This window comes from Ovis aries, chromosome 1 (assembly GCF_016772045.2).
Source record: "Ovis aries strain OAR_USU_Benz2616 breed Rambouillet chromosome 1, ARS-UI_Ramb_v3.0, whole genome shotgun sequence".
NCBI lineage: Eukaryota > Metazoa > Chordata > Mammalia > Artiodactyla > Bovidae > Ovis > Ovis aries.
Window position 1 is genome coordinate 266,682,382 of NC_056054.1, and position 14,250 is coordinate 266,696,631.

At 47.1% G+C, this 14,250-nt stretch overlaps 1 protein-coding gene across 8 annotated transcripts in view; it reads right to left on the bottom strand.

Moving 5' to 3' along the window:
* The window catches only part of MCM3AP (minichromosome maintenance complex component 3 associated protein), a 45,248-nt gene that overhangs the window by 13,075 nt on the left and 17,923 nt on the right, over window positions 1-14,250 (bottom strand). For all 8 annotated transcript variants that reach the window (XM_042238061.2, XM_042238054.2, XM_027961331.2 and 5 more), the window contains exons 11-21: window positions 13,587-13,747; window positions 12,694-12,935; window positions 12,279-12,484; window positions 11,592-11,692; window positions 8,459-8,590; window positions 8,042-8,155; window positions 6,811-6,963; window positions 5,170-5,367; window positions 3,305-3,373; window positions 3,088-3,222; window positions 115-268 (exon numbers count right to left, since the gene is read on the bottom strand). In XM_042238061.2, coding sequence (XP_042093995.1) covers window positions 115-268; window positions 3,088-3,222; window positions 3,305-3,373; window positions 5,170-5,367; window positions 6,811-6,963; window positions 8,042-8,155; window positions 8,459-8,590; window positions 11,592-11,692; window positions 12,279-12,484; window positions 12,694-12,935; window positions 13,587-13,747 — 1,665 coding nt within the window. The remainder of the gene's footprint in view (window positions 1-114; window positions 269-3,087; window positions 3,223-3,304; window positions 3,374-5,169; window positions 5,368-6,810; window positions 6,964-8,041; window positions 8,156-8,458; window positions 8,591-11,591; window positions 11,693-12,278; window positions 12,485-12,693; window positions 12,936-13,586; window positions 13,748-14,250) is intronic.

Below are 14,250 nucleotides of genomic sequence, written 5' to 3' on the forward strand. Positions count from 1 at the left end.
CTCCCATGCTGTTTCAGAGCCACTGCAGGGGAGTTATATGATTCCCGTGATGTCTGGGAGTGAGCGTAAATAAGAAAGTTACAGAAGTAAATACACTAAGTGACTATCACTCACCTTGATGCACACGCTGACAGAAATTGTCTGATCCCCTTTGCTGCTGAGAGTGTTAAAGAGAGTGAGTGTCTGAATCCCACCAACATCAACGTATATGTCATCCACTGAGCCATCACCGCCCATGAACTTGACTTTTAACCAATGTGATAGAATTCTGTGAATGAAAGAAAATAACACTTGAAGGAAAGTCTAGTTCTAAATGTGAACCACAAAGAGAAATATCACACAGATAGAGATCCATACACATCAAATCTTACTATGAAACTGATCTGAACAAAGCAGGCTATGATTTTTAAGTGGAGTTAGGAACTCTACTGGGTTATATATTTGGGTAGGAGGAGAGAGCACTCATTCTGATGTGATGTATGATTTGGAAGCCCTAAGAAAAGATGTTGAACGATCGAAAAGGTCCTTAGAGTTTACCGTACAACCCAGCAATTCCACTCCTAGGTTTAAACCCAAGAGAACTCCAAACATATGTCCACACAGACACCTATACATCAATGTTCACAGAAGCATTATTCATAACCAAAAAGTGGGAACAACAATTAATGAACAGAGAAATAAAATGTGGTATATTCATGCAACCAAATATTCTTCAGCCACAAAATGAAGGACTAATACGTGCTACAACATAAATGAACCTAGAAAACATTTATGCTAAGTGCTAGATGGCAGTCACAGAAGACAGCATATCTTCAGGTTCTATTTGTATGAAATGACCAGAACAGGCAAATTTACAGGGACAGAAAACAGATGAGTGGTTGCTAGGGGCTGCAGGAAAGGAGTGATGGACTGCTAATGGGCATGCATTTCTTTCCAGGAGAAAAAATGCTCTCCAGCCCTGGGCCATATCATAAGGTTAATGGCAAACTCCAAGAGCGTTTATGCCAAGGGGGACCTTCCCAGCCTGCTGCTGCCAGTGCCCCCATCCCTGTGGTGAGCCCCTGCCAGCCCACACCTCCACAAGAAGCCTATAACACTAGCAGGAAGGGATAAGCCCACATCTTTCTACTGCACCATCTTGAACCAGAAGTCCAAAGAAATATTTTTTAATCCTAAAACTTTCATGGAATCACAGAAGACCACCAAATAGGAGAAAGAAGGTTGGAAGTGTCACACTTCCTGATTTCAAATTGCATTACAAAACTATAGTAACTAAAACTGTATGGAACTGGCATAAAAAAGAGCCACACAGACTAACAGAAGTGAGAGCCTGGAAATAAAACCTGCATAAATGGTCTTCTAATATTTAACAACAGAGCCCAGAATATTCAATTGAGAAAGAATAGTCTCTTTAAAAAATGGTACTGGCAAAACTGGATAATAAAAAGAACAAAATTGGACCTCTATCCTGCACAAATAAAAGTTATCTTGAAATGGAATAAAGACTTAAACATAAGAACTAAAATCATAAAACTCCTAGAATAGGGAAAACCTCCCAGACACTGGTACTGTCAATGATTTCTTTGGATGTGAGCCCCAAAACACAAGGAACAAAAGTAAAAAACTGGGGCAATATCAAACTACAAAGCTTCTTTGCAGTAAAAGAAACAAAAGCAGTAGGCAACTAATGAAATAAAGTATTTTCAGACCCTATATCTAATAATGAGTTAATATTCTAAATATATATGGAACTCCTACAACTCAACAGCAAAACACAAATGATCCAATTAGAAAATAAGTAGATTTGAATAGACATTTTGTTTAAAAAAGACGTGTGCTGTGCTGTGCTGAGTCACTCAGTCACATCCAACTCTTTGCAATCCCATGGACTGTAGCCCACCAGGCTCCTCTATCCATGGGGATTCTCCAGGCAAGAATACTGGAACGGGTTGCCATTTTCTCCTCCAGGGGATCTTCCTGACCTAGGGATCGAACCCAGGTCTCCCACATTGCAGGTGGACTCTTTACCATCTGAGCCAGCAGGGAAGCCCATACAAATAGCCAAAAAGTGCATGAAAAGATGCTCAACCTGGCTACCATTAGGGAAGTCAAAATTAAATCACAAAGAGAGATCACCTTACATCATTTAGAGTGGCTATTACGAAAAAGGAAGGCTATTACTAGAGAAAGAAATGGCAACCCACTCCAGTATTCTTGCCTGGAAAATTCCATGGACAGAGGAGCCTGATGGGCTACAGTCCATAGAGTCGCAAAGAGTCAGGCACAACTGAACAACTAACACTACTATGAAAAAGATGAAATAAATAATGTTGCTGAGGATGTGCAGAAGAGTAAACCTCTGTGAACCACTGATGAGAATGTATATAAATTGGTACGGCCACTATGTGAAATAGTATGAAGTTCCTGATAAAAGTAAAAGTAGAACCATCACCTGAAAAAAAAAATGTTCTGCAATTAGATAGTTGTGGTTATACAACTCTGTGAATACCCTAAAACCAGTGAAATGTACACTTTCAATGGGAGAAATTTATGATATGCAAATTACATCTTTAAAAGCTGTTAAAAAAGAAAAGTAATATGTTCTGTAGCTGCTTTAAAAGTATGGTCTCTGGAAGCAACTTGGTTACAGGAAATAATGCCATGTCAACTTTCTGGATTTCTTTTGAAAACTGCCAAGTTTTTTTTCCTAAGGAGAAAAATGGAACTACAGCAAACAAACTATACTGTCTTCCCCAAGAGTCTAAAATGAAACGGGCTCTACTAATATACCTTAGCACAGCTTTAAGTCACCATCAAGTCTTAAATACTTCTGGACAAAGACCATTGCCAACTGTACAAGATTAAAATGTGAATGACCTCAAGTGTCAACTTCAAATCACAAACAAAACAGCCTGCAAAGCTAAGCATCAAAATGAAAGCAGGCATCAGTGTCCCGGGCAGGAAAGGAATGCACAGGGCTGACAACCAACCACCCTCACACACACACCCAGCTGCCCGAGGCTCAGGGAGGAGTCACTCCTGGCCCCTCACTCAGCCCCCAGCCTCACAGAAGGAACCTTCCTTTACCTGCTGGGACTCCCTGGGGACTGTTCTTCTCCATCAGGCAACACCAGCACCAGCTTCCAAAACACACGCTCCTGCCGTCTTGGGAGGTGCTCAGCCACGAGGGACGGCAGGTCCAGGGGTGCCCATGCCGCATCACTGGAAGGGATAGAACGCCACAGCCAAGTCACCTGCAAGCCCCCAGCAGGAGCAGCAGGCAGGGCGGGCAGGGGTGACCAACCTTAGCAGCTGCTGGTGGAAGTGCTGGACCTTCATCTGGTGCGCCACCATGTCCCTGAGCCACCTTAACCTGTGAAGGAGGAACCACATGAAGGGGTCCTACGTGAGGCGTGCTCAGCGCCCACAGAGGAGGCGGACAAGCATCCAGCGACGTTCTGAGTGCAAGGTGACTGGGTAGGAAGTGTCTCCCAGTGGGGAATACTCAGCAGACAGAGAACTTTTTCTGATGAAGAAATAGCTTAGTCAAAGGACTTGTTCATTTCACAACTATCAAGCAGTTATCTACTGTGTGCCAGTCATGGCAGATCAGCAGTGAATAGACAAAACTCCTGCCCTTAGAGAACACATGCTCTCACAGGAGAGAGGGGCTCCTGTAGGTAGACGGTGTGTATGGACATACACACGGTGCTCAGAGATGACCTGGGAGCATAGGCCAGCAGGAAACAGGGGGAGCCAGCATGAGGATTTCCAGGGCACAGGCCAGGCCACATCAGGAGGGCCACGGCATGCACACAGAAGTGGCACAGGGAGGGCAGTGGGCTAGCCAGGGGGCAGATGTGGGCCACCGTGGACAGACTCAGAGAGGAGCCCAGGGACCTCAGGAGGATGTGAGGTGACCTGACTGCTGTGGGGATGAGAACACCAGGCTGTAGGCGCCAAAGGCCAAAACCGGCAGACAGGTGGGATGTGAGAAAGGGCTGGTGGTGGAGGCAGTGAGGGGTGAGCTGTAGGGCGGTGGGTCTCAGTCCGGAGGTGACCCAGGGCAGGGAGGTCAGACTAGTCCCTGTGAGACAGAGGAGGCACTCAGTGCAGCGGGCCAGGACAGCAGCTTCCAAACTTCAGCTGGGGACACCAGAAGGAAGCCTTCACTGGTGACGCATGGAGGGAATTGTCAGCGTGCAGGATGGACAGAGATTAAAGGGAAAGAGGCAGAGGAGAAAAAGGGGCAGGGGGCTGGGATGGAGACGGAAGGGTACGGACACAGAGAGGGCCGTCCTGATGCAGGTAAAGCAGCCTCGACTCCAGGAGGCAGCGGGGCCAAGGCTGCCATGGGTCACAGAGAACCCCGAATGCCCAGACCACACACAGCGTATCAGAGACAGGCTTGCGCAGCCACCACCCTGCTTCCAGATGCAGGCCCGGGACTGGGGACCTGAGCAGCTGCACAGTTTGTCAGCAGCGTGGACCTGGTTCTCAGAGAGAGCACCTCGTGGCAGCCTGGGAAGGACAAGGCATGCCCTAAGGCCCTAGCACAGGGGGCTGCTGCTGCCCCTCCACGTGGCCCTCCTAGGCCCCTCCCTGGGAGGTCCTCTCCAGAGGCAACAATGGCGTGGTCTGAAGAGAGAGGTCACGCCCTGCGGGGCCAGGATTGCACAGCTGAAGCCAGAACCGGGGCAGGGATCCAGGCACCCGTGGAGTAGCCAGGAGGAGAGGCAGGGAGGGCCATGCGGGGGGACACAGAGAGGCAGCCTGTGAGAGGCAAGACAAGAAAGCAGAGGAAGAGCTGCTAAAACACTGCTTGCTGCAGCAGACCCAGGATGGCAGAAGGTGCGCGGTGGGGGTGAGGGTGAGGCCAGCATGGACCTCTGGCTCCACTAACGAGAATGGCCGTGATGCATCCTTGAGTTAGGGAGGTGAGGAGAAAGCACAGAATTCCAGGTAATTCGACTAGCAGGACCAGGAGTGTCTTAAGGGGAAAAGGTAAGTGAAAACACAGCAGGCAGAGCAAGCTGCACTTCAAAAACGCAACTCTCCATCTGTCTTCACCGCCTCTGGCCTCACCTGTCTGCCCTGTACACACACACGATAATGCACGCTCCTAAGGCCAGCTGGGCCAGGAGGCACTTGGGAGGCCCTGGTGCTGACCTGGTACAGGAGATGCCCACTCTCCCTGCATGGCCCAGGTCCAGGAGGCCCTTCGCCAGGTTCTTCTCCGCAATGGGGCACTCCGCGCTGGGCACCAGCGCCCTCAGTCGGTCGTTCACATCCACACAGCAGGGCGCCGCAGGGAAGGCCCGCATCTGGCGTCTTAGCTTCTTGCGAGCTGTGACAGCTTCTCTCCACCTGGAGGACAAACATCACTAGGTGTTGTAAAGGTCGGCCACAGGGCAAATGCAGAACACCTCCAGCGTTAACAGGAGAAACATCTTCTGCCAACATGTTTAGGTCTATTTCAGCAACAGATCTCAAACTGAGAAATTAAACACAACTAAAGCTCAGGTGCAGGGATGCATGACAGAGAATGAGCGGTGGTGGGCAATGAAACTACTGAACCTAGGACTGAATGCTGGGGACGTCCCTGGTGGTTAGGAATCTGCCTTCCAATGCAGGGGACACAGGTTTGATCCCTGGTCAGGATCTAAAATTCCACATGTCGGGAGGCAACGAAGCCCCTGTGCCACCACTAGAGAGAAGTCCACATACCACAAAGAAGATCTGATGCAGCCAAATACAAAAATAAATATTAAAAAAAAGAGTGAATGCTAAACAATGTTTGGAGGTCCATTTGCTGATATGGATACAAACACAGATACATGTACCCTTTGACCCAGCAAACACCACTGACAGGAATCTCCCTTCAGACACTGCAGGCATGTGTGTGAAATGTCTGTACAAGGGTGGCCACTGCAGCGCTCTCTGTCATACTAGAGAGGAGAGGCCATGCTGAAGCCCAGCAGGGGCCAGGTGCTGTCCAGCGTGCTGACAACGCAGAGGGGCCACTGCGCTACTGCGGTCAGGCCTCCACCTCCTGTCAGAGGGCGTCAAGGCACATCCAGCACAGAGCGGTGAGCGTGCTCCCACCTGTGCCAACCACCACACAAAGCTCAGAGGTCCTCCTGGAATGGAGACTCATTTCTCACTAAATCTCCTTTTATACAGTTGTAGCTGTCAAGCACCCTATTACTTTTTTAAACGTTATTATGAAATGAATCACCCTTCATACAAAACCCACGTACCCCCATTTTAAAGACTAATGATAAGTCAAACACCCACATCATTCCATGCAGTTAAGAAGCAGTGGCCGTGAGCACCCACGGGCACTGCTCAGTCACTCACCCTCTTGTTCCCAAAGGTAACCACTGTGTCAGCTTTATGTTTGCTATTTTCTTGCCTTTCTTTAGGGTTGTACTACTATACATAAATCTAAAACAACCTATTGAGTTGGAATAGACAGTTTAGATGTTGTACACATTTCCCTAAGAACTGTTTTTCTTTTCACTAAAAATTATGTTTTACAAATTCACCTATACAGGGTGTACACGGCTATCACTTGGCTTGTTCATGGCCATCTCCCCATGTCCAGCACATTGGGTAAACAGCAGAAGGCTACCTATGTGTATCTGTTGAAATACAGAACAGTTCCCCCATCCCAATCTAAGTCTTTACTTAGTTTATACCCTTTAGGAAGGAACATGTTACATGTGTGTATTATCAACTGTGAAAGTATAATCTTGGTAAAAGATACTCTGTGTGCACTGACTCTATCTGTAAGGACAGGGGACTCACCGTTGGAGATACTTGCAGAAGCACTGGAGCTCCTGCAGGGTCTCTTTTGCGGTCTGGAAAATTTCCTCCCCAAGAAACAAGTCCACCAGATGGGCAAAGACATCCTCAGAGCAGCGGGCCACACGAACCCTCTGGTCTGTCTCCATTGCACTCCTAGGGAACAGGGCGACCGATCAGCATAAGAGACACTGCACCCAAGGGCCCACACAGGGCCTGCCTGGAAGTATACAAGTCCACGTCCTTAACTCTAAAATGAAATCATGTCGTCACCATAAGAAAAGCTTGAAGATTTTATTTCATATAAGGCACAGACATCTGAAAAGATAGATGGAAAAAGAACTAAAGTGGTACAGGGTATAAGGTTGTAGATCCAACATGGCCCTTATAAACAGTCAAGAAATAAGCCTTTATTTTATAGTTAGAAATTTAATTTTTAAATGGTCATTGAAACAAGTAAACTATCTTCTCATCAACGATACCTGATGAGAAGTTTATTATCAAAGTCAAAGAAGCTCAAACAGGCAAGACCCACTTCCAATAGCTATCCTCTATCATGGGTAGAGACATCCTGGGGTTGAACTCTAGTTCAAGTCTCGTGGAACTACAGAGAACAGCAGTTGCCCTGCATGTCAATGAGTCCTAGGTGTTGCTATCTCCTAATAACCCTTCCTGGGAATAACAACAGACAAATACCCATCATTTGTGAGGTCTCTTGTTATAGGAAGCAGTGACATAGACTCCCAATTAATAAAAATGGAAAGAAACATGCAATAACACACTCTGCCTCCTAGCTGCGTCTCCATCTGCACCAGAGGCTGCAGGCCTGTCCCAGTGGAAATGAAACACAAAGACAGATTTCCCAGCACAATGGAACCTCTCTTTCCTGAAGCGTGGCATTGAAGTTCTTAAGTGAGATAACGCAAAAGAATCTTTCGACATATGAAACAAGGGAAAGGATCTTCTACTTAAGAAAAATGAACAGTGTAGAGAAGACTATCAGCAAATTCTTTTGCTAACAGACACATCCCCAAGCCCAGGGCAAGGTCTACAGGAAGATGAGAGTAGTGAGGGCCTCTCTGGCAGTAACAGACACAAGCACAGGGAGGGCCTGTTAGTGTCTAGTCAACCAGCAGATACACTCCACGTGCAGATGAAAGCCAGCCAGCCTGAGCTAACCCCCCTCCTGCCCACCCATGCGCCTTACACTGCAGGACACCAGAGTTTCACTTACTTCAACTCCTGGGAACAGGTTTCTCTCACACATTCTGTCACCACAACTTCTGTCAGCTCTGCGGCCAGGTCCTGGCTCAGCTGAGTCAACACTGATTCTCTCTCTTGTTTCAACCTAAAGGAAAAAGAGAAAGAGCACAAGAAATACGAGTCACCACACTCTGTGACCTTGGCAAGAGGGGATTTGAGTTATGCTGAGTCGGCAGACCTGACCCCTCTGGTCCCAGTAGAAGGTCACACAGCCACCCCATTCCCATTCCCCTGACCATCACCCACGCCCTGGGCCACAGTGTACAGAGGTGCGGGGTGAGCTGTGAGTCCAACTAGTGCAGCGGGCAAAAGCAAGAGAATCCGAGGCTGCAGAAGGCTCTCTCCTGCAGCCATGCTGCCCCATGCACAGCAGGGATGAAACACTCACCTCTCCTCTTCAGCCCGCCGCCTCTCTTCCTCCTTCCGCTCCCTTTCCTGGGTGACTTCTTCAGTTGCAATATGCCTCAGGATGCCTGTGGTTGTAGCTGCTAACAGCTCCTCCATAGCAGCATTGGAAACACTAGACAGAGCAAAGTGGATACTGTTCTAAATAAATAATACAAGCCACATAAACCATATTACTAGACTTCTAACACTGGCAAGGAAAAAAGTATCTACTTGGTTTCTATTAAGTTGATGCAAAAGTAACTGCAGTTTTGCATTGTTGAAATTTACAGTTCGATATTGGAATATTCTTAAATGGGGTTGTTATAGATCATTTTAATGTGCATTTCTTGTTTTATGGTTTTTGCTAATGACTTACTACTTGCTGTCTATTTTATATTCACTTTAGACTATAAAAATGATATTAAAACAAAAAGAAATTTGAGCGGTATTTTTTTTTTTTTTAATTTATTTTTTGGCCATGCCGTATGGAGCTTAGTTCCCTGACCAGGGATCAAACCCGCACCCCCTGCAGTGGAAGGACAGAGTCTTAACCACTGGACCGCCACGGAAGTCCCCTGAGCAACTTTTTATCCTCATTCTAAGGAAGACAGAAACAAATGGAAAGACATCCATGTTCACAGACTGGACGACTTAATACCGTTAACATGTTAATACCACCCAAAGCAATCTATAGATTCACTGCAATCACCAACAAAATCCCAATATAATTTTTTGCAGAAATAGAAAAACCCATCCTAAAATTCTTATGAAATTTAAAGGGTCTGCAAATAGGGAAACAGTCTTGAAAAAGAGAAACAAAGCTGAAGGACTCACACTTTGTGACTTCAAAACTTGTAACAACTTACAACAAAGTTATAGTAATCAAATAAAAGCAGTATGGTATCATAAAAACAGACATTCAGACCAGTGAAATATAGAGCCCAGAAAAAAATCCTCACATATATGGTCAACTAATTTTGAACAGGGATAGCAAGATCATTCAAAGAGGAAAGTACATTCTTTTCAACAGTAGGGCTAGGAAAACTGGATACCCACATACAAAAGAACAATCTTGGATCCTTATCTTACACAATATATAAAAATAAAGTGGATCAAAAACAAACTTAAGAGCTAAAATTATAAAACTCTTAGAAGAAAACATAGGGCAAAATCGTCACAACACTGGATTTGACAGTGATTTCTTGAATATGATAACAAAAGCACAGGCAACAAAAGGAAAAAATAAACTGAACTATATAGAAATTAAAAATTTTTGTGCATCAGAGGATGCACACTCAAAAGAGTGAAACGACAATCCATAGATTGGGGGAAAATATTTGCAAATCAAATACTAAATAATTATTAATATCCAGAATATGAAAGAATTCCTACAACTCAACAACAAAGAAGTTCAAAAACGAGCAAAGGACTTAAGTACACATTTCTACAAAGAAGACACACAAATGGCCAATAATTACATGAAAAGATGCTCAATATGATTAGTCATTGCTGCTGCTGCTGCTAAGTCACTTCAGTCGTGTCTGACTCTGTGCGACCCCATAGACGGCAGCCCATCAGGCTCCCCCGTCCCTGGGATTCTCCAGGCACTGGAGTGGGTTGCCATTTCCTTCTCCAATGCATGAAAGTGAAAATTGAAAGTGAAGTTGCTCAGCTGTGTCCGACTCTTAGCGACCCCATGGACTGCAGCCTACCAGGCTCCTCCGTCCATGGGATTTTCCAGGCAAGAGTACTGGAGTGGGGTCCCATTGCCTTCTCCGGATTAGTCATTAGAGAAATGTAAATCAAAACCACGAGTTACTACTTCACACATTATAATGGTTATTACTTTAAAAAGAAACAAAAGGATAGCAGGGCTTAAAAGGATGTAGAGAAACTGGAACCCCTGTGCACTACCAGTGGGAATGCAAAAATGGTGCTGCTCCCACGAAAAATAGTTTGATGATTTCTCAAAAAAATTTAAAATAGCTCACATGATCCAATAATTCTACTCCTAAGCACGTGCCCACAGGAACTGAAAGCAGGGGCTCAAACAGTTACTTGTGCCCCAATGTTCAGAGCAGCATCAGTCACAATAGCCAGAAGGTGGAAATAACAACTTATTAAATAGCACCAGTGAATAAATGTGAATAAATAAAATGTGGCATGAATATATATGTGTGTGTGTGTATATTTAATGGAATATTATTCAGAAATAGAACTGGAAGTATACAGTGGTGATGAATATACTACATTGTTAATAAAGGTAATGCCATTGAATTGTGCACTTAAAATGGTTAAAATGGTAAATTGTTATGTATATTTATCATAATAAAAAATTAAGTGCATGGAAATCATATTTATTTTTAACTCCATCAAATAGAAAGTATGTATCTAATTCTGGTATATTAAAAAAATGAACAAATCTATGAAAAAAACTGATCCTTTTATGTAACCTACATTTATACAGGTGAAATAATATCCTTTCTTATCAGTGTGTTGCTTTATATGTACTAGAATTTTGAAAAGAAGTTTGAAATCCTTAAGACAGCCTAACTTACTAATGAATCAGATTTTAATTAACTATTAACTACAAAAGCTACTTAGGAGTTTAGAAAGATTTTGATTATTAAATTTATCGAGACTAGATTCTTAAAGTATTACACAAAATCATATTTATAAAATTTGTAAATGTAGTCTGAAATGTCTAAGGAAATTTTATCGTGGTATATAATGCAAATGGTAACAAATGTTTAAGGGAATTTAATCTCCCAAATTTATAAACTGAGACTTAATCTAAGACCAAGTGTTTTTATTTTTTAACAGAGAATGAACTACTTACTACTAGATTTTTTACTACTCGATTTTTAATCATGCTTGAAATTTAAAAAACAGGTTTCTAATTTACAACTTTAATAAACCTAATGCTGCTCAAAACTCACACACACAGAGAAACCACCTGCAAACAACACACACAGGTCAGGAACGTGAGGGACACACCCGCCTAGTGAGCAGGACCAACATTTGAGCCTGCACAAAGGGGTAGCTGTGCTCACTTGTTGAGAGGAAGTGTCTGGAGGGACAGTAAGCGGCCCGGAGAGTAGACAGCCTCAGAATAGGAGACGCACCACACTTACCCCAGGGCTGTGGTTGCGAAGGCTGCCCCGGCGGCACCGACTTCCTCAAAGTCACTCTGAAGAACCTCCTGGATAAGCTCATCCACCACTTGGGCCAGGTCCTAAGGGGAGGGCAGAAGGGTCAGGAGTGCTGGCCAAAGCAACACCACCTCATCCACACCCAGCTTATCCCCAAGCGATCCACCTCTATAGCCGAAGGTACTGGAGATGTTCCATGAGCCACACAGACGTCACAGGACGTCCCACCCGGGTCAGAAATTCCTGCAAGACCTCATCACTGGAAGCTCTTTGAAGGTGTCTAAATGACCCTCACACAAGGCCTGGTCGTGTGCACCTGGTGCGGTTTCCTGCTAATAAACAGGAGCCTTCTGGACATGAGAGGACAAGCCCGCTTCCTGCTGGACAACAGCAGTTCAGACAGCCCCAGTGCCGCCCCCGTGCCGACACAGCTTCAGCTGCTGTGGTCCCTCCTCACTACCCTTCAGGCCTCCTTGTTCCCCAGGGAGGGTGGTGCCCAGTGCCTGCCCAAGCAACGTGGTGGCAAGATAAAATCTCATAACCTGTGTGGAGTGCTCGGACCTGAGGCCATCCATCAGGGGCACACTGACCCCAGGGACACAGACAACGGTCAGACTGGACCTCAGACACAGCTGGATGTTTGCCCACAATAATGGGAGGATGCCTTACCGCATCTGAGTAAACAGGCACGGGCTTCGGCGGGAGGAGCTCTGACTGCATGGGGGGCTGCACAGGGGGCTGCAAGAGGCTGGGCGCGACGCTCGGGGGCAGCACCGGGCGATGTGGTGGAGAAGCCGACACAGGCAGGGGCTGCAGGAGGAGAGCCGGCAGGGGCTCGGCCGCCTCTGCACCACACTCCTCTCCTCTCCCCGCACCTAGAGGAACAGGCGAAGGTGGGCATCAGGGATAGGCCCAGGCCACCTTCCTGAGCAGACCACCTTCCTGAGCCATGATCGGGTGCCAGGAGTGCTTTACCAGTAGGAACCCAGGGTCTGTGGGGCCAGGAAGCTGTTCAGGCAGCACCACACTAGTGTCTGCCCGGCCCCAGGGTGAGGTGCCCTCCCGAGACCACGGCCTCACTCACCTGCCATGTCCAAGCCAGGTCTCTGCACGCCCGAAGGCGGCTCTGCAGCCAGGCTATCCCCGATGTATTTGTTCTGGGCATTGAAGCTGCACACGGGGGTGTGACGGGGTATGGGGGGCAACGGCCCTCCATTCACAATCTCCCCAACCGACACCGTCAGCTTCCTGGTGATGAACACCGACTTCCTGGCCTTGGACAAGCCCTCGGGTTCCAGGAACGAGGATCGGTTCAGCTCGACACAGCTATCAGACCACAAAAAACCCATGGAGAGGCATCACACAGGCAAGAGGCCACCCTCACCTCTGCAGACCCCTCAGTCGCCATGCTGCCAGTCCCATGGAAACGGGGGAGGCGGCCACAGTCCAGCTCACAGCACCCACCACTGCCAGCATCTCCATGTGATGCAGGAGTCACCGGGCCTAGTTGTCTGCATCCCCAGGTAGAGTGACACCTGACTACAAGCGCCCAGCTCATCCCCTAAGAGCAGATCTGCAAGGCAGCAGATGTGGCCTGTGATGAGAAGTCAGAGGAGATGGGGTCAAGGAAATCCCAGATCCAGACACAACAGGCTGTGAGCCATGTTCTAAAGGAGGGTCCTCAAGTTCCACCGCGTTCTCAAATCTCTGACTGCAGCAGAGGAGAGGCCATCTTTAGGGACAGAACAAGGAGGCCCCAACCTCAACCTCGACCATCAGGTTAAGTCACTTGTGAAAAGTCAGGAAGAGGTGGCTCTGCCAGCTGTTCCAGGCCTTGTCCTAGTGCCTGCACCCCAGGGAGGCAGCCCATGGAATGTGCCTTCTCTAGGGCCTGGCGAGGCACAGGCACTTCCTGGCCTTCCCAGTACTAAAAGGGAAAAGAGGAGAGGGGCCCCACGCCTCTGCCTCGGTGCTTACCCGTCGGAGACAGTGAGGCCATGGCAGTTGAGGAAGTCCGTGGCCTCCTCGCCGTCTCTGAACAGCAGCATGCGCACCACACCATCCAGGGGGAAGACGGTGGAGCGCTGCGTGCTTGCCGTGTACGCCACATTGAGCGCTCGGAGAGCATCCTTGCGGATCTGAAACGAGAAGCCAAGTCACCGAGTCACAGCAGGTCAGGGGCCCATGACCCCAGAGTGCTCAGTTCAGTTCAGTTCAGTCGCTCAGTCATGTCCGACTCTTTGCGACCCCATGAACCGCAGCACCCTGTCCATCACCAACTCCTGGAGTTCACCCAAGCTCATGTCCATTGAGTCGGTGATGCCATCCAACCATCTCATCCTCTGTCGTCCCCTTCTCTTCCTGCCCTCAATCTTTCCCAGCATCAGGGTCTTTTTAAATGAGTCAGCTCTTCGCATCAGGTGGCCAAAGTATTGGCATTTCAGCTTCAGCATCAGTCCTTCCAATGAATATTCAGGACTGATTTCCTTTAGGATGGACTGGCTGGATCTCCTTGCAGTCCAAGGGACTCTCAGTCCCTTTGGAAAGTACCCTGGACTCAGCTTAGTGCTCACTAGCTGTCTGCTCATCAGAAGATGCCCAGAGATGATGCAGAGCAAACAGCTTCACACATGGAACTGGT